The following is a 19324-nucleotide window of genomic DNA, read 5'->3' on the forward strand; positions in this document are numbered from 1 at the left end:
CAGAATAGTTGCTTAGGAAATGTTTAAGAAATATTTGTAAAAAGAAAATGATATCTTAGATGGTTGTGACTAAGTTCATAGGCCAGATATTAGTGCCCTATACTTTGTTCTTAGCCCTGTGATTGTCAGTGAATGGTTTGATGTCATTCAAGAGTGATCGTTACTGAGAAGGTCAAATGAACATGCAGAAAAAAACAACAATAACCCAATAACTAAGATGGAAATGTACTTGATACCTACCCATTGTTAGTGATGCTAATTATTTAGTGGTTAAATTAGTAAAGTTGGACTTAGTAGTCAAATACTGTAAAATAAAGTATTGCCATAATTACTAATTACTTGATACAGCTTTTTGACTGGTAATGAAGAGGTGTGGTGTTTAACCTGTGAAATATTGTAGGTGCCAGAATCGCCAAGTCCTGAATCGGTTATCAGAATATTTAAGTTCAAATCCTGATTCTGCTACTTAATACTTGTCTGACCTTCAAAAAGTGACATTAACCACTATAAGTCTGTTTCTCCATCTGTAAAATAAGCAAAGAATAGTGATTCATAAGAACAGTATCAGACAGTAAAAGACACAGTCCTATAAAGAGATCAGCACAGAACGGGGTACATTATAAACAGTAATAAAAGCAAGCTGCTACTTACATAGGGACTGTTTTAATAAGGCACAGAATATATCATCATCATCATCATCATCATCATATCTATAGAAAGGCAAAATGTCATCTCAGAAAGGATAACCCTTCAAAGCCACTGGCAGAAACCAGTACTAGAACTCAAGTGCCCCAACTTGGGTTCTATTGGCATTCTATCTATGTTTCTTTAGCATAATGTGAAAAGATTGCTAGACTAGGGTTGAACTGCCAGCCACAGTACAGCCTGATTGGCCTTTCAGAAAGAAAAAGAAGGCAAATGAATAAAGACTACAGAATGGGGGTAAATGCCATGGTCTTATTGCATATGGGCACAGAATGCCAATCACTGGGCCTGCTGTTGAATACCAGAGAGAAAAGCTTTATATTATAAATATTTTGTTACTTTTATTTTGAAAAGCAAAAAATACATTATCTGTTTCAGAATATTTTGACATCATTTACAAGGAGAATTTCAGTTAGATGTAGATAGGTATATAAAATTTCAACAGGCTTTAAATATGTAGTGCATCTTCTGGTGATGAGAGTTCTTTGCATTATATTCTGTCATTATGTTTGAGCCTCATTTGTTCTGTTTCCATAGAATGCTGAGATTTCTGTTTTCGAAGTGAATATACGCTTCGTTGGTGGACTGCTCTCAGCCTACTATCTATCTGGAGAAGAGGTAAGATGAGAAGTTGACTATATATGTGAATTATAAACTGTCTTCAAATTACACTCTTTTATAAGATAGGCCTTTTGTGGTATATATTTAGAAGGAACTCATTACATTTTTTTCATAGATTGATGGACCTTTAGCTTAATTGAGTTTTTCATAGGAAGTTCTAGTGACATGTCCAAGCTGGGAAGTTTGGTGGTACATATTGTTAGGGGTGTTAAGTAATGCTTTTTTTTTTTCAAAATCCTGGCTCTATTATGGTATGAATATAGCTATAAATTATGCTTGTGGGCAAATTAAAGATATTTGGGATGGCAGCAGAATTGTGGGTGGGTTTCTTCTTTTAAAAATTATTTTACCAAGCTGGGCACAGTGGCTCACACTTGTAATCCTAGCTATTCAGGAGGCTGAGATCTGAGGATCATGGTTCAAAGCCAGCCAAGCCAGCTGAAGCTCAAAAAAACAAAGAGCATAAGACTCTTATTTTCAAGTAAGCACTAGAAAAGGAGAAGTGGGGCTGTGGCTCCAGGGGTAGGGCAGTAGCCTTCAGGTAAAGAGCTCTGGAGCAACACCCAAGCCCAGGGGTAGGGCTTTAGCCTTTAGATGAAGCGCTCAAAAACAGTGCCCAGGCCCAGAGTTCAAGCCCCATAACCCACCAGAAAAAAAATTATTTTAAAGTTGACATAATGTTAGCATAATAAAAACTTGCCAAATAAAACCTTGGAAAATAAGATACAGTACAGTACTTTATGGCGTTAGGAATGGGTGCAACTTTGGGCTTCCCAGAGCTCAGCTCTCTACAGACTATGTTCCTGTCTAAAATACTTTGTTCTTTTTGTGAGACAAGGCCTAATTGATTATCTGCTGCTTGGAGCAGAGTCGGAATTGTTCATTTAGCTGTTTTGTTTTTTTTTATTGGTAGATTAATAAAGGGTTTTGATATCATGATTATAAGGGGCACTGATACTATATGTTTTGAAAGTTTGCACAACTTTATGGCTTACATTAATTATTTACTGAGAGTAACTGGAATGCACCTCACCTTTAATACTGACAGTGTTAAAAGTTGACATCAAGGAAAAAACATTCATGTATTTCAATTGCGTGTCAACCAGATTTGTGTTAGGCTGAGCACCCAGTCTTGTGGGCAGAGTAGATCTTAGCTGGTTTAGTATGTCATGTATTTCTGGTCTTCAAACAGATTTAAGCTGAGTAGTAAATGTTTAATGAGAAAAGCTGTTTGACTTTGTTCCTGTCTCTCATATGCTTCCCTAATCATAACAAAACGTCCTTTAGACGCTTACATTTTCTCAATTTACATTTTATGGTACCATGTATCATTTCAAAGTATATACATGGCTTCATATTCCCCCATGTCACCCTGTCTTAAGCATTTTATTCTGTTCTTCATATGAATTCTGTCACCTTGAAGCTAGGCGTCCAGTTTTCTCAGTCCCAGATAACTTTGTTCAATTCTAGAAAAACATTAGCATTGCCAGTCATTAAGCCAAAGAATCTATATTTTTGAAGTCATGCTTAAAATTAATGCTCTTCTAGTTTCTCCCTTTAAAGTATTTGTTTCTAAGCATCTTTTGGTTGGACATGACTTGCTAGGATTCCCTTGGTTTGAATTTTCACCATAAATTTTGTGTATGCGAGACATTTGGAGGAAAAAAGGACTGCATTCTTTTGTGTCTGAGCACTATTGGGCCTGGGACACACAAATAGGAAACAAATACACATTTCTTCTAAATATGCATCATATTTAATTAGGCGAGTTCTTTTTTTTGCTAGTAATGTTTATAAGTTTATATATATATATGTATGTGTGTGTGTTTCTATTCAGTTGTATACTTATTCATGTATATTTATACATTTCCCTAAATATAATGTTCATTGACACTGTATTTTGTCTATAGTCAGATTATTCTAATTCTTTATTAGAGACTTTTAATTCCACATTTAATAACAAGTAATTCCATATTTAACCAGCTTTTAACTAAGACTAGTGAAAAACATATCAGTTATTCCTCTTATATTTTTCTATATCACTGTGTAAAAATTGTTATATTATCAATTAACTATATTTTAACTTTTAGGAAAAGAGGTAATTAAAGTACCTTGTATGGTTTTCTGTGTTTCTGTAGGGAACATTTTAGTTTGAGTTCATAAGAATTCATCATTTTAGTCTATTTTTTCCCTGACAGTTCCCTTAATATGAGTTTGGATTATTTCCACTATTACTGTATTTTGAATAATTTGTTTATTATCAGCCAATAAATTTAGTCAGTGAATATTTATTCTCCAAAATAGGGATCCCAAATGAAAGGTGATTAGTACTAGATTGGTTTAACAACGTCTTTTGCCTCTTTCTCTGACACTTTATCACTAACAAGAGTTTCATTTTTCCAATTCATATGTGAGAATTGACTTTCAGGAATATGATCAGGAAACACTATTTATTCCAGGTCTGTGCTTCAGCTATTTGTTTCATATCAAAATATGACCAGGTATTAAACAGAAAAAACAACTTGTCCAGAGTATTTCTAACTTGGTTTGGGACAGCATAGAGCAAAGAATTTACTGTGGTAATCTACAAAAATTCATCTTCCTAAATTACCTCACAGAAAAGCTACTCAACTGACATAATATAGCACTCTGATTTCATCACTAAGACTCAAGAGTATTTTAGGAAGGTATTTTAAATGTGTATATAAATCCACATTGATATCTCAGATTTTGGAAATTTATGTTGCAAAAGCAAAGAAGTAGCACCCTGAGATCTGTGTTCCCTACCTCAGGAAGTTACAGCCAGAAACACAGAAAAAAAGTCAGGAATGTCAGAAGAGTTCTAACCTATCAAAAACTACCATAGACACATGAAATGCCTGTAGTTAGCTTTGATCACAGACATACATTCAAAAGTATAAAATGTCTGAGCTCAGTTTAAATCTTTTGTAGAACCGTTAAAATCTCAGGCCCCAACATTTTCAAAGTCTAAGTAAGAAATTCAAACCAACACAGAATTACAAACAGATTTTATAGATATAAGAGGAATACTAAATAGGTATGATCAGCATTAGCAATTGCAGATAGCATTGCATTGCTTATAATGAGCTCAAAGGGAATGAAAATCTTACTATGCACCGTAAATACTGAAGCTTCTAGAATATTAGTACCCAAATATGATGAACTTACTAGTTTCTTTTGATATGGTAGGCTAAATCTGTATCTCTTTGAGCACCAAAAGACTATATTCTACATTTTTTGTTAGAAATTCCCAATGCATGGAGAAAGAAACTAATTTAATTGAATTTATCCTTGCACTTTCCACATTTAATTAACTATAACTGTCCTATTTTTTAACTGCAACATCTGCTAGCACTGAGTTGAAATTTCTCCCAGAACAATTTTGGGGGAAATAACACTATAGAATAAGAGTAACCAAAGCAAAAATAATGTTGAAAATTTGCAAGTAGAAATGAGTAAAACAAACTTTAGACACAGCAAGAAAAGGGCTCATATGAATATACCATGTGATATGACAAAGAATTTAATAAAACATAGTGAGACTCTATTTCAAGGTAACTTGTGCTTAGCCTAGGAAGTGCAAGCCCTGAGATCAAACCCCAATACTGCCAATAATAGCCAAGCACCATGAAAATGGAAAATTCTAAAAAATACTTAAAAGTTCTTTAATTGACTTGAAAACCTACTCATTCATGAATTTTTAATTAATTAAAAGATCACAAAGTATTCAATACTTAAAGTTAAAATTCTGCTTTAATATAAGCATTTGAAAGGAAAAACATAACCAGCCTCCTGGAAGGTGAACTAATTGAATTCACAATTTACCTTCATTGAAAAAAAAAAATAGGGGATCTGGGTGGAGAAGAAACACCAAGAATGGATTCTTTCAATAAATTAGATCATTTTGCCCAATAACCCCCCCCTTATTTTTGTCATTTTCTTAACACCAAAATACTACTCTTCCTAGAGCCCCTAAAAATCCTCTACTATTCCAAGCACTGGTAGAAAATATTGTAGAGGAAAACTTGTTAAGAAAAGAAACAATATCACCAAATATCATGGCTACCAAGAGAGAACTATGGAGGAGGGTGAAGATTAAGAGGATGAGATTAAGAGCATAAGATAAGAATGTGGGGGTTTGTGATTTTGCTTTGCATAGCAGAAATCAATCATTAAAAGTTTGTTTAGTGATACATAATCATAAAATTCAGAAATGTTTTAGAAAATTAAGGTTTATTGGTATTATTATCTTTTAGACTCTAACACAATCTAGTATAAGGAGAGCCATCTTCCAAACCATCCCTCTTCCCTTATTCTGCAAAAAGAAAGGGGGAAAAGTTGAGATAGAATCAATGTGTGTGAATATATATTCATATAATATATACATTATATGTGTTATGAATATATTCATATAATATATTTATGTAAATAGATATCTATATAAATATCTATATAAATAAATCTATGTAAATATATTAACCTAAGCCTATATTTCATTAATTTTGAAAGCTAAGGAAAAGGGGAATATAATAAAAATAAGAACAGGGATTGTAAAATGAAAGAAGAGCTGTACTTGGAAAATTTTCTGTTTCTCTCATGAACATCTTTAGTGAGACACCATCTATCAGAGGTTAAGAATGACATTATTTATCTTTTTGGAGGCAGAAAGGATTGATGAGGAGAGTTTAAGTGTCCCCTACAGGGAAATTCACACAGGTTTATTTGTTTCTGTGATATCCCTACCTGAACAAAGCTGAGTGGGACTGGTCAGATGGGGCAGTGAGATGGATAAAGTAGTAGTATATGTGCCCACAGACACAATCACAATTTGAGACCTTTTCACCATATTTCAGTTGAAAATCACCTGTATGTCAGACATTGTTCTTGAAAAAAAAGCTTCTGTTTTAATGAAATAAAACTCATAGACTAGATTAAACTAGGTACTTAAACATCTCTGTAAGAACAACCATGTTGATGGTCGTATTTTGTTTTGAATAAGGCAGGACAATAAAACAGAACACTGTGTTGCAGGTGTATATTGGACTGATTGGCCATTGTACTTCTGGCATTTTCTCCCTTTAGTTACTTCCTCCTTTTGACAATAACAGAAGATGAGATCATGCCACACTGTCTTCTTCGAAACCCTTTTTCCCATATCTGTGGCCGTGAAAGCTGTGTCTTTCTGATGTGTTTCACAAGTCCCCTGTACACTGCCCTTATCTTTTCTGTTTTTTTTTTTACCTTACCGTCCTCCATGCCTTCCTCTTTCACTGTAGTAATCTCCTCTATCCCACCAAATAACCAGACATATCTTTGTGCACACAGACCCCTTTACCTGCAATAGATTTCACCCCTCTCTTTATGTACCTACTACCTTTTTTGTAAGATCCCCACATGGCAGAACAGAGCCACCCCCACCAGTCAGTGAGAGCCAAGCACTCCTTGCATGCACTGATTATACTACTCTAGTAGTGTATAGTAGTTTACTGTTTACAGTCTATGAGTGATCTTATTCCCTCACTCTCTTTTTCCCTAGTAAAATTTATATAGCTCAAAAATGAAGACTCAATTTCTACTGCTTTGTATCCTTTTCCTTAGCACAGTATGCCTCACAGTAGAAAATGTTTACTGAATGATGACTGACGGAACTCTTCATTTGCTTTTCTGCAACCTTGCTGGAATCCCAACAGAAAATACTCAGAGATGTTTGAAATAAAATCTGTGTGTTGATGGCATGCATAAGAACCTGGCCTGGGAGGTTAGGGATGATTAGAGGGTAGAAAGGAAGGAATATAAGATTTTTGAAAACATGCATTATCTCTAGCTATCCCATAATCCCCTGTGACTCCATCTGCCTTCCACCCCGCAGACCCCCTCTAACCCAGCAGCCCCCCAATCTCTCTTTTAATCTGTTCTATGCATGCAAGAAGGAGATTAGAGTTTTCAAACCCAGCGAGCTAGAGACTCTATCTAAATTAAATCATTATTAAATGTAATAGGTCATTTATGGTGAACCTTTTAAATTGAATTGACATTGTTGGGGCATTTTCTGAAATTACAAACCTAGAAAGAAATTATTTTAAAAAGTAAATATGAAAAGGTATCCTATATATTTACTTTCACTTGAGGGAACCACCCAGCTAAAATTGTCTAAACCATTTAATTACACATTCATGGTCATTTCTTCTAAAAGAACACTCTTAATTATGTTTATCAATTGCTGCTATTGTTTGTTTATATTATCTTGTGCTAATGTGTTTAGCATTATTATTATGCACATTTAGACCTATTCTTTCCTGTCATTTTAATATTAATTTATGTTTTGGTATTCTTATTTAAAAACCTAGCATTTAAGAAGTCTTAGTATTTGGTAAAATATATTCTCCAAACAGTAATTTTGTGTATAAATAAATCTACATAATTACAATCAACTGACACATTGAATAATCCATTATGATTGGCAAATTTAATTTGTACTTTAAAAGAGACATGACAATATCTGAAATTGACTCACAAGCAGCTTGGTCAAAATGAAATTGCCCCAAAAGGAATTATAGAAATCTAACCTACTCTTAATTCAGGGTTTTAAATATCTGTCTCCTTCTATATAAGCATTATCTTGTATTGATATTTATTTTTAAAAATCATAAAACTTTTATTGCCTGTGAGATCTTCATCTCACCAACTCCGGAAGTGCTTCTACAGTTTCCTAGTAACTCCAGCTCTAAAACTTGTTCAGACTAATGATAAATGGTAGAAGTTAGTTCTTCCCATAACCTGTTTCCAAATGAGTGCTTGTCACCTAATGGAAAATGCAAGGTAGAAAACTATTTCCTTTTATTGTTTTTCAGTAGTGGGGTTTGAACTCAGGGCCTCATACTTGGTAGACTGACATGATACCACTGGCCATAGCTGTAGCTTCTTTTTTACTGATTATTTTTGAGATAAAGTCTCTTGTTCCATCCCATTGCACACCTGATGTGCCACTGTACCCGGCTTCTCTTCATGGAGATCAGATCTCAAGGACTTTTCTTCAGACCAGGCAGGTTTAATGCCATAATCCATCACAATCTCAGCCTTGAATATGGATGACAGGTGCATGCCACAGATTGAGATTATGAACTTTTTCTCACAGGCTGGTTTAGAGCCATTCTCCAACTCAAAAGTAGCTAGGATCACAGGTGTACATGAGCCAACTAGAGAAACTTGCTTTAAATGATTGCTTTTAGTTTAGCACCATTCCTTGCACACATTAGCAAACTGCAATTTCAGATTGGTGAGATTATAGCTTAGTTACGATGTGGTAGCTACCCCCAAATCTCAGAGCATTAGAACAGTATTCTCACTACCCTCCCTTCAGATGGAAAGTTGCTGTGAGGACAATGGAGGGGCAACAAAAGAGGACTCATAAAATCCTACACTGTCTTTTAATGACTTTGAAAAGAGCTCATTCACTTCAGTACATCAGCACCAACACAGTATGGGTAGAAAGTAGTTGTTTGGGTAGGTGTATACATCATCACTGAATTAGCTACTCACTTCAGCATTTGTTTACAAATTTCTCTAAGAAATATTTTCTAAATACTTCTCTTTGGACTTTCCGAATTTCAAACAGTGAAGCTGATAACTTCACATAGCATAAAGTAGCCTGTAAAAAGGAATGTCTGTTACAACCACTGCAGTTGTCGGCAGGAAGAGAATCATACTCTTCAGCAGCACCCTGTTGTGTGGACCAGACATTAAAGATCTGGCGCCTTTCCTCACGCCATTTTCTCTATTCGTATGCCCTAGATCAGTCACTGCACATTTCGCAAAAGACAAATGAAAAAGATGAGGGTAACATGTTCTATATTTCAGTTTATGAGGGATAAATTTAGCGGTTCACAGTACTTCAGGTTTTGTTTTTCCCCTTTATTATATTGACATGGATTTCTCCTATTGGAGTTTTGTCTATGACTGTGTATTTTCAACAGAAGTTTTTTTTTTCTTTATTCTAAAAACATCTTTGAATATTTGTTTACTTTATTTTTTTATTTAGTGTTTCTCTTTAGTTTAACGAAGTAGTTGTAATTTAACCAAGCAGTTTTTTCAATAAAGTGTATTTTGATCAATGCCACCCCTTTCATCATTCTTCCCATCCTTCCCAACTCCACCTCTGAAGTTTGTAGGTTACGCTTTGAATTTTATGACTATTCGACCCTCCTTTTCTTTCTTCATTATTCTGCCCACCTGCCCTTTATCTTACCCATTCCCCTTTTGAGTACTCATTTCCTGGTGTTTATTTTGTTGGCCTTCTAGTCAGCCTTCCTAAGGACTTACGTACCATTTGAGTTCTCTCCTGAGAATCATATTTTGGTTAATACACATAATTTATACTTGTATACCACCCCAAACTATTTACTTATATAATTGTAAATTAATTCTAACTTTCACATATGAGAGAAAACATGCATCTTTTGTCTCTTTGGGCCTGACTTACTTCATTTAACATGATTTTGTTTCCAGATTCTTCCATTTCTTTGCAAATGATGCAATATTCTTTCTATTGTATGAATAAAACTCCATTGTATATTCATACACACACACACACACACACACACACACACACACACACACACACACACACGTATATCATGCTTTCTTTATCCATTTGTCCATTAAGAGGCATCTGGGCTGATTCCATATGTTGGATATGGTGAATAGTGCTGCAGTGAGCTGTGGTATGCTGGTGGCTTTACTATTTGTAATCTTTTGAATAATGCCCATGAGTGGAATTGCTGTATTATAGAGTAGTTCTATATTTACTTTTGTGAGGAATCTCCATACTGTTTTCCAGAATACTTGAACAAGTTTACACTTCTACCAGCAGTGTATTAGGATGTCTCATCACCAGCATTTGTTAGTATTTGTTTTCTTGATAATGGCCTTTATAGCTAGAATAAAGTGGAATCTCATTGCTGTTTTGATTTGCATTTCTTTTATGACCAGAGATACCAAACATTTCTTCATTTACCATTTTTACTTCTCCTTTTGAGAATTATATTTAGCTGTCTACCCCATTTGTTAAGTTGTTGATTCTCAGGAGATTTAGTTTTTTAAGTTCTCTGTGTATTCTAGAAATTAGATATTTTCCTGCTAGATAATTGGCAAAAAGTTTCTGCTTTGTAGCCTGTCTTTTTAGCTTGTTAACTGTGTCGTATGCTATGCAGAAACTTTAGTTTGATCCAGTCCCATTTGTGAATTCTTTCTTTGATCTGTTGTACTTCTGGAACTTTATTCAGAAAGTCTTAAACTGTGCTGAGGACTTCTCATGTTTCTCCTACACTATCCTATCACAGTTTCATGGTGTCAGGTCTTACAATGAGGTCTGATCCATCTTTTGATTGAAACTGGTGAAAAGTGAGAGATATGAATCCAGCTTCATTTTTCTGCATGTGGATATCCATTTTCCCAGCCCCAATGGAAAAGAGGCTCTCATTCTTCCACCTGTTTTTTGGCTCCTTTCTCAAATATTAGATAGCTGTAAGTCTGTGGGTTTATTTTTCACTCTTCTGTCTGTTTAATTTGTCTTCTGTTTTTGTGCTAGTACCAAACTTTTCATTAACTGTGGCTCTATAGTATATGTTGATGTTTGAAATTGCAGACCTGTAGGACCCAGTTTTTCTACCTAAGATTGCTTTTGTGATTTGAGGCCTTTTGTGGTTCCATATGAGTTTCCTTTTCCTATCTCAATGAAGAATAATGTTGAGATTTTGATGAGTATTGGATTTGTAGATTGCTTTAGGTAGTATTGTTATTTTTATGATATTAATTCTGCCAATCCAGGAACATGAAAAGTCCCACTTCCTTATGCCTTCTTCAATTTCCCTCTTCAAATTTTTTATAATTTTAGTTGCTGAGATCCTTTTTGGCCTTGGTTACATTGATTCCTAGGTATTTTTTGTACTGTTGCAACTGGAGTATTTTCTTTATTTCCGTCTTGATCTTCTCATGGTTGGCATACAGGAAGGCTATTGATTTTTGTGGATTGATTTTATATTCCACTACTTTGCCAAAGTTTTTAACCTAGTAGCTTAGGGGAGGAGTCATCTGTAAAGAAGGATAGTTTTACTTCTTCTGTAATCTGAATTTTAATATTTTACACTAACATGGTATTAGGATTATTAAACAGTTGTCTCTTTAAGGACTGAGAAGGTGGCTCCATGGTAGAGGATGTGCTCAGTGTATATAAGACTTTCAGTCAGTGCTGAGGGGCACCCACATAACAACAACAGAGTAATTTCTTTAATTTTTCTATCATGTACTTCTAATCGGGTGAAAAGTACATTGTCTTGTTCAATTTAGGTTTGACCTTTTGATCAAGGAACTAGCATTTAGGCTGAGTTTCTGGTAAAAGTTGAATAATAATAATTCAGAGTTTAAACCTGAAGAATTAATTTTGGTTGACTTTTCCGTCTTAATTATTAGCTCTTGATTATTAGCTTGTTTATGCTTTATGATTTATTTACTCTTATTCAGTAAACATGTACTGATCATTTATTACATGCTAGCCTAGACTTAGTCTAAGACTTAGACTAAGTCTAGGCTAGTCTTAGACTCGAGAGAATTCAACAGTGAGCAAATACAGTGACTGTATTCATGAAATTTTCATGCTGGGGGATATAATATTAAGTATATTCCCTGGATAATTTCAGACAATGATAAATGCAGTAAAGAAAATATAGCTGTATGGTAAAGAATGATGGGGGAAGAGGAAGATAGGGAGCCAATGACTCAAGATTGAACACAATCAATGACAATAAAGAACCAAACTTTGAAGATTTGGGAAAAACAAATTCTTAACAAAACCTTCCCCAAATGTTTATAGTTATTTTCCATTATTTGAGTTGAAGGAGAGGAAGAAAGCAGTGGTGGGTACTGATTAAGGTAGTGATAACATCATTTTTGTAAGTTAATCTTGTGCATACAGGATCAGTACTGGAGTAGTTGTGTGATCTCATTATTATAGATATACTGAAATGTTCTAAGTCAGTAAGTCTTAATCATGCAAAAAACAATTGACTGGAATTTAGACCCTGCTCTGTATATTTCAAAACCATGATTTTGTCCATGTACTAGAACCATAACCAGTGTCACTACAGTTGTCACCACTATTTTCCTTTCTTCTTTGTTCTGTTGCTCTGTTGAACATCTAAACCTCATAAAATAAGGCAGCAGTGATCTTCTGCACTTATAAAATCTTTCTGAGCAAAAAGATTAATCAAGTTATAAAAACTAAATCGTGGTACAATCAGAAGACTTGTGAGTTAATAACATTTTATTGAAATTTTATTTAAAATTATTTATGCATAATACTTAAGCCTCTTCCAAAACAGAGACAGAATTCTTGTGTTTATCCATGTCATTCATTAAGTTGCAAACATTCTCTTTTTTCTCCATGCTTTAATTATTCTTCATTCCTCCCCTCTCTTTTCCAATAAAATGCATTTAATTGTCCAAAGCCATACATATAGCAATATACATATATATATATATATATAGAGAGAGAGAGAGAGAGAGAGAGAGAGAGAAACATATCTGTCTTCACATTTGTGTGTCACTCTGATAACTAAAATTTAATCCATCCACCTTTTTATTTGCTTATCTGTATGTCATTCATATTGAGGATAAATTAATTGAGAATGCCGAAAGGTATAGATACATACAATTTAGAATGTTCAACATTGAGTCTTACTTCCTGATAAAGAAACATGAAAGGGAACAGTACTTTGTCATTTCAATTGAAATGACAAAATTTGGCTTTATCAGTACACATAAATTGTGGAGGCTTACCAGTGCAATTGGTATGCTTTTATGTAATTAGAGAATTCCAAAAAGCATTTAGAAATAGCTCATAAATCTAACATATGCTGACAGCACTTTAATAAATTTCTCTAGACTGTGAAGAAAAATTTGGAGTCCAGTCTATTTTTTTTATTGTATTTTGTTCACTTAGAAAAAGTGAGAAAAGAAAGTTCCGATTTATTGACATATATTAAAAGCAACAGTAAAAATATGTTTAAAATTTGTACTCACTGTAATTATTAATAATTTGTACTGAATCAACATTTTATAGAATCACTTTAGTTATGTTCCAAACTAATAATCCAGAGAGATGGTATCTGCCAGAAGTTTTGCATAGGACTTCATCCCACAGTGGAATTTAAAGAAGCCCCTCAAATAATGGGGTTTAGCTAGTACTGAGCTATATCGACCATTTCTGTACTTTCAAGTATTACTCAGCCAACATCTCTGACCTATATTGCATATCCAAGGACCTTTACTTATCCATTCCATTTCCCCCTCCTGTTTCCAGACAATGCAAAATCATGGACTGCACACTTCTTTTTTTCTGTTCCAATTTTATTATTATTTTTGAAAGATTTTATTAACACTGATTTTTACATCATATTTCAAATGTCATCTTTAACAAACAAGTATTCAAGAAGGGAGTCTCTATATGCAATCACTGGTCATAGATTTAAGAACACAATTAAAATTAAGCTTAGAGTTTGAATGTCATAGATACATATCAATCTATATAACATTATGTCTGTAAAATATATATCCCATGATATATTTTTATGTCTATATAGTTATGTCTATATCTCAAAGATCATGTCAATAAACTTTGGCACACAAATATTGAGTCATGGCTCTTGTACTGTTTGGATCTAATATCCACATATCAAGGAAACCAGGCACCTTTTATTCCTTTGGTCTTGACTTACCTCACTCAACATGATTCTCTCTAATTTCATCCACTTCCCAGCAAATGCCATTATTTTATCTTGGTGGACTGCAGTTTTTGAATAACCAAAGTAAAAAAATTTAACACGTACACTCCTTCCTTTCCCTCTGTTTTTTATTCTATTAAAATATAAGACCTAAACACTATGCTAAATACTAAATTTGATGAGAGTAAAGCAGAAAACCTCCTCGGATATTTCTAATGGGAATGTAATTTTTTACAATTGTTCTAAACTATTAACTATATAAGAACATCCTTCGTAACAGTATTTATTTGGGCTAGGTTGAGGTTTAATGGGAGAGTTCTTGCCTTGCTTGTCCTAGATACTGGGTTTGATCTTTAGCATAAGAGGGGAAAAAAGTAGTTTCTGCTATTAGGTAATCTCCTAAGGAAATAATGTAAAGTATATGATACCTAAAGCAATTAATGGTATATTTTATGTTTACTCACTAAGAAAGCATCCCAATAATAATAGAATGGTGAGGCAGATCGCAGAATACTGGCAGCAATCATTTATGCTTGCTAATTTGTTTAGCATCATGAACGTAATAAATTAAGAAAATAGGATACAAAGCCCTCTCTGTAATGTGATTTCAGCTATAAGAGATAGATGAAAATAGAGAACTATTTCCAAAATATAAATAATATTCTGATTGGTAAATGATCTTTCCTATACCTCTGTATTTTTCTATGCTTTTCAAAATTCCCATGGCAAAATAGTAATATTGTTATGTTTTGAAAAATATTAAAGGAAAATCATAGCAGATTTGTATAGAAAAAAATAATTAACTAAACTTTTGCCCCTAATTTTACTCAGGATTCAGTTGTTGTAGCTTTTCTGAAGATCTGGCCTGTAAAGTCTTGAAAGTCACCTTTTTTTTTTTCCTTTTCTGACAGCTGTTTTATAAAGAAAATGACTTTACTTAATGATAATTGAATTTCCTTCTTTATAGTCAATTTATAGATTTCCATTTCGGAAGGTTGCTTATTTACATCAACATTGACTAGCTGTTCATATTATCATTCGTTCACATGGAAATGGAGGTGACACAATGTTTCAGCAAACAGATTGGTCATAAATCCTTGCAGTCTCAGATCCAACTGCTTAGGCCTTGTATTAGCAAAAGCAGTTTAAAAGGACAGAGGCAGCTTAAAATAAGATTTTTCTGTAACACACAGACACCAACCCAAATGTGATACGATACAGTATATTTGGAATATTTTATGTTCTTGGAAAAAATATACATATGAAATTCCTTTGCATTTTCCTCAAGCAACTATTTTTAAGAGTGGGATTATTTTCAATAAGCATGTAAACTCCCAAAGTTGATGTGTGCACAATACTACTATAGGAAGAATTTGGGAATACTGAGGTACCGGAGCCATCTGTGACTCTTGTCTGTTCCTGTTAGATATATGAAAGTATTAGGGAAGAAATAGCAGAGAGCCTTTTTCCTGTTTTTATGAACAGTAAATGTCCCTTAAGAAATTTCAGAAAGAATGTGTGCTTACATGAGGAAGAAGAAAGTGAGAAAAAAAAGCTGTTCATTAATGATCCAGGGGAAATAAGAGGAAATATGGTCTAAGTGATAAAGGAAGTAACTGTAAAAAGGGAAGACAAAATCTTCTAGAAACCTATGGAGGCTTCTCAAATCAAACTCCAGGTATACCTTTCAATGGAAACTGAGGTAACTAGGATGTTTCTTCAAGCTGGTAATATTTCTGTAGTTAGAAATTCAAAACATGTGATTGTAGAACTATGTGGAATGAAACAGTAGTGCTTGATGATAGGCACAGAAGTATTGAGACATTTTGTAAATATTTACTTCAAAATGGGGGAATCTTTGCATATGATTTTAAAAATAAAATATCAGTAGCATCATCATTCATTCTGCCCCCTCTTCACACTGTATGGGCCTCTCCATTCCAGTTGTGGGTTATTAACTACTTGCCTGAAAATCTGAAATTAGAATAAACTTTTATGTAATGACCTGAGCCTCTCAGTAGTTATAGTCACATTTAAGAGGATGTTACCAAAATTTTTGTCTATTGGTAAAAGAATTGTAATCAAAGGACTACTTAAATAGCTATTCAGTAATAGATGCTGGAGACTTCTACCTAATGACCCTACGCACCGTCTGTTACAGGATAGAAAGAACATTGTCCCTAGAATCTGGAGCCCTGGTTCCTCAGAATCTGTTTGGTTATTGTCTTACTGCATCAGCTAAAGCAAACCCTTTGATCAATGGTATAAAATAATATGGTATGAAATAAAGGTCTTTTAAATATCTTCTTTAAATTCAGTCTTTTAGAACTGTAATACATCAATTTCAAGTTTATGAATGGATATGGTTAGAGAAGCTTCCTTCCCATAATTACAAATTTCTTAACATGTTTTTAGGTGTAAATATAATGACTCCTTCTGGCGAAATGTGCAGTTATGCTTGTTCTGTACATAGATGGTGTGGATGTGTTAACTCCTGGAAGTAATAAAGAAATTAGAAACTTGGGCATCTTTGGATCTCAGAGGAGATGTTATAAAAGAGAAGTACGTCAAGGGAAAATAATGAAATTAATAGATATAGAACCAGTGATGATTATGGATATTGATTGATTGAATAGTCTCAGTATTAACTCCTATCTGATCTTAAATTTGAGTCCAGAGTGCTTCCTTTACAAGTATACTCTCATTCTACTGACTAGCTCAATGGGAATTATATCAGCCATGGAAGAATAAGAAAATGCTTGTTTAGCTTTTCTTTTAGAAGAACATAGGTACAATATTGTCAACATACTAGAATTGTTCTTTCTATAAACCCTTCCAATCCATCTACCAGAAAATAAGACATAGACAACTGAAAGACAATATACTGAAAGGTCTGAAATTGGCACATCTATAGAGCAAGCAGGGCTTGCTTTGGCAGCAGATATACCAAAATTGAAGTGATATGGATATTAGCACTGCCCCTGCAAGGACAACGTAAGGACAGATGTCCATTAGTGTTTACCTAGTCCCAGAGGGGTTGAAGGCCAATGGGGAATGACTGCTAATGAATGACCTGCGGATTGTTTTCCAAAATGATAAAAGTGATCAATTTAATGTGAGTATCCTAAATCCACTGAAAGTGAATGAATTGTATGCTAATGGTGTTAGAATACAGTTCTGAATTTTATTAAAATATTAGTATGAATGTAGGAGATATTTTATCTTAAAAATATATGAATATGTATGTATACCTATACATATGTATGTTTTTCTCTTGATAAAATGACCCAGGAACAATGATGAACTAAGTAGCTATTAACATCCATATTATGCAGATTCTAGCTTGAATTCTTATCTCCCACTAACCAGGGCTTCTTGGAGAAATGACTGAACTGGAAGTATATGAGATTAGTCTGAAGCATCTCAACAAATCGGGTAACAGAGAAGCTAACAAAGGCAGTAGAGTAATGTCAAAGGAGGCTTCCACTGGCCAACGATAAGAATTTTGAGTTTTACTGAATAGTAGAAATGTGCAATTTTAAGACTTATTAGTACATTTGCGGCCACAGCTTATAAGGATAATCGATCATCTTACAGAAATCATCTTTCCTATATGAACTCTATCACCAGTAACCAAATAGATTAGCAAAAGGTCTCTCAATAAAATCATTCTTACTTGTAAATGAAAGTGGAATAGTAAAAACAGAAAACATCCATTTTTATAAACCATATTGAATTAGTAAATCTAGGCCATAATCATCAATAGAAGTTAATGTCTCTAGAGGAAAGAAAAATAATATATATACCTCCTAAGAGATCATATCACCTATAGTCTTGCCAAAACTATCAGTTCTCTGGATTCATCTTCCAATTTGTCAGAAACACAGAAGAATATGCCAACTTCTACACATATGCAGTCAAGAAAACACAATGTGTGTCTCCTGCAGTTCAGATGACCTGAGTTTGTCCAGATAACTAAATAAAGATGAAAGTATTAAAAGGCATTTGTTCTTTTAAGTGATAAGAAAATTTACTATCTAATGATTACAGACTGGGTTATTTTTTATAAAGAAATAAAAGTTAATAAATGCCAAAATGAGGAAAGAGAACTACTATTGTGACAGGCACAATGGGATTTCATCTAAGATGGCTGGCAAAACTGTCTTCATGTTTGGAATGTATGTCTTATGACATTACACTGGGCTGTACATTGTGTGTGTTTGCACTGGGGATGGGAGGACTTGTCTGTTTATTTATAATTTAACTGTATTTTTTCCGTAAATAATTTAAAATGTATACGGAAGAATAATCAAGCTTAATGGAAAAATGGACAATCTTAAGATTTATTTTTCTCCCAGACATTTAATGTATTAAGTTAGCTTAATGTGTAAAAACTAAGGATTACACTTTTAATATACACCATGCCTCATTGTACTAACTCTTCTTTTCTTTTCTTTTTTTTGCCAGTTCTGTGGTTTGAACTCAGGGCTTGGACACTGTCCTTGGACACTTTTTTGCTCTAGGCTACCACATTGCCACTTGAGTCACAGCACCACTTCTGGCATTTTCTGACCCGGGAATTGAACCCAGGGCTTCGTGCACACTAAGCCATTCTCCCAGCTTTGTACGAATTATTTCTTGATTACAGTATTTTGAATGGATCTCATTACTGAAAAAGTTTTTTATCAGAAAAAAAAAAACAAAACAAAAAAACCTCTTAACAGTACCTGATAGTACTATTGCTAAGAAAGGGTTATATTACCTTTGAACCATCACAAATAGATAAAAATAGCTGCTTTGCATGTTAATGACTCTTTGACACTAGAAACTGTTGTGTGCTGATTTGGGACTTAGTCTTATGAAGAGGGAAAAAAACTAATAAATGTTGTGCTGCAAGCCAATAATTAGATTCTCAATGTGGTATAAAGTGCTCACAGGAGGTTCATTCTTGGCCTCATAAATTTGACCACATCTTTTCATTCTAATGCTGTTAAGTGACTTAGAGACACGACTTGACAGTAAAATAAGCTCCTAAACCTCGGTGGCAGGCACATAAAACCTGGTGTTATGCAGCGATGATGTGCCATTCATTTAGGAATTGGCTGTCCCATTTGCTTTTAAATATAACAAGTAGAAGTTTGTTATTAAATTGCAAATTCAGCACCACATGGTTTTAAATTCCTTGTGCTATTTACAAAACT

At 33.9% G+C, this 19324-nt stretch overlaps 1 protein-coding gene across 1 annotated transcript in view; it reads left to right on the plus strand.

Moving 5' to 3' along the window:
* Positions 1-19324, plus strand: part of Man1a1 (mannosidase alpha class 1A member 1) — a 162669-nt gene that overhangs the window by 60141 nt on the left and 83204 nt on the right. The window contains exon 5 of the mRNA XM_090338209.1: positions 1243-1323. Within this exon, the coding sequence (XP_090194335.1) occupies positions 1243-1323 (81 nt within the window). The remainder of the gene's footprint in view (positions 1-1242; positions 1324-19324) is intronic.

This window comes from Megascapheus bottae, chromosome 8 (assembly GCF_031878675.1).
Source record: "Megascapheus bottae isolate mThoBot1 chromosome 8, mThoBot2.hap1, whole genome shotgun sequence".
In the NCBI taxonomy this organism is placed as follows: Eukaryota; Metazoa; Chordata; class Mammalia; order Rodentia; family Geomyidae; genus Megascapheus; species Megascapheus bottae.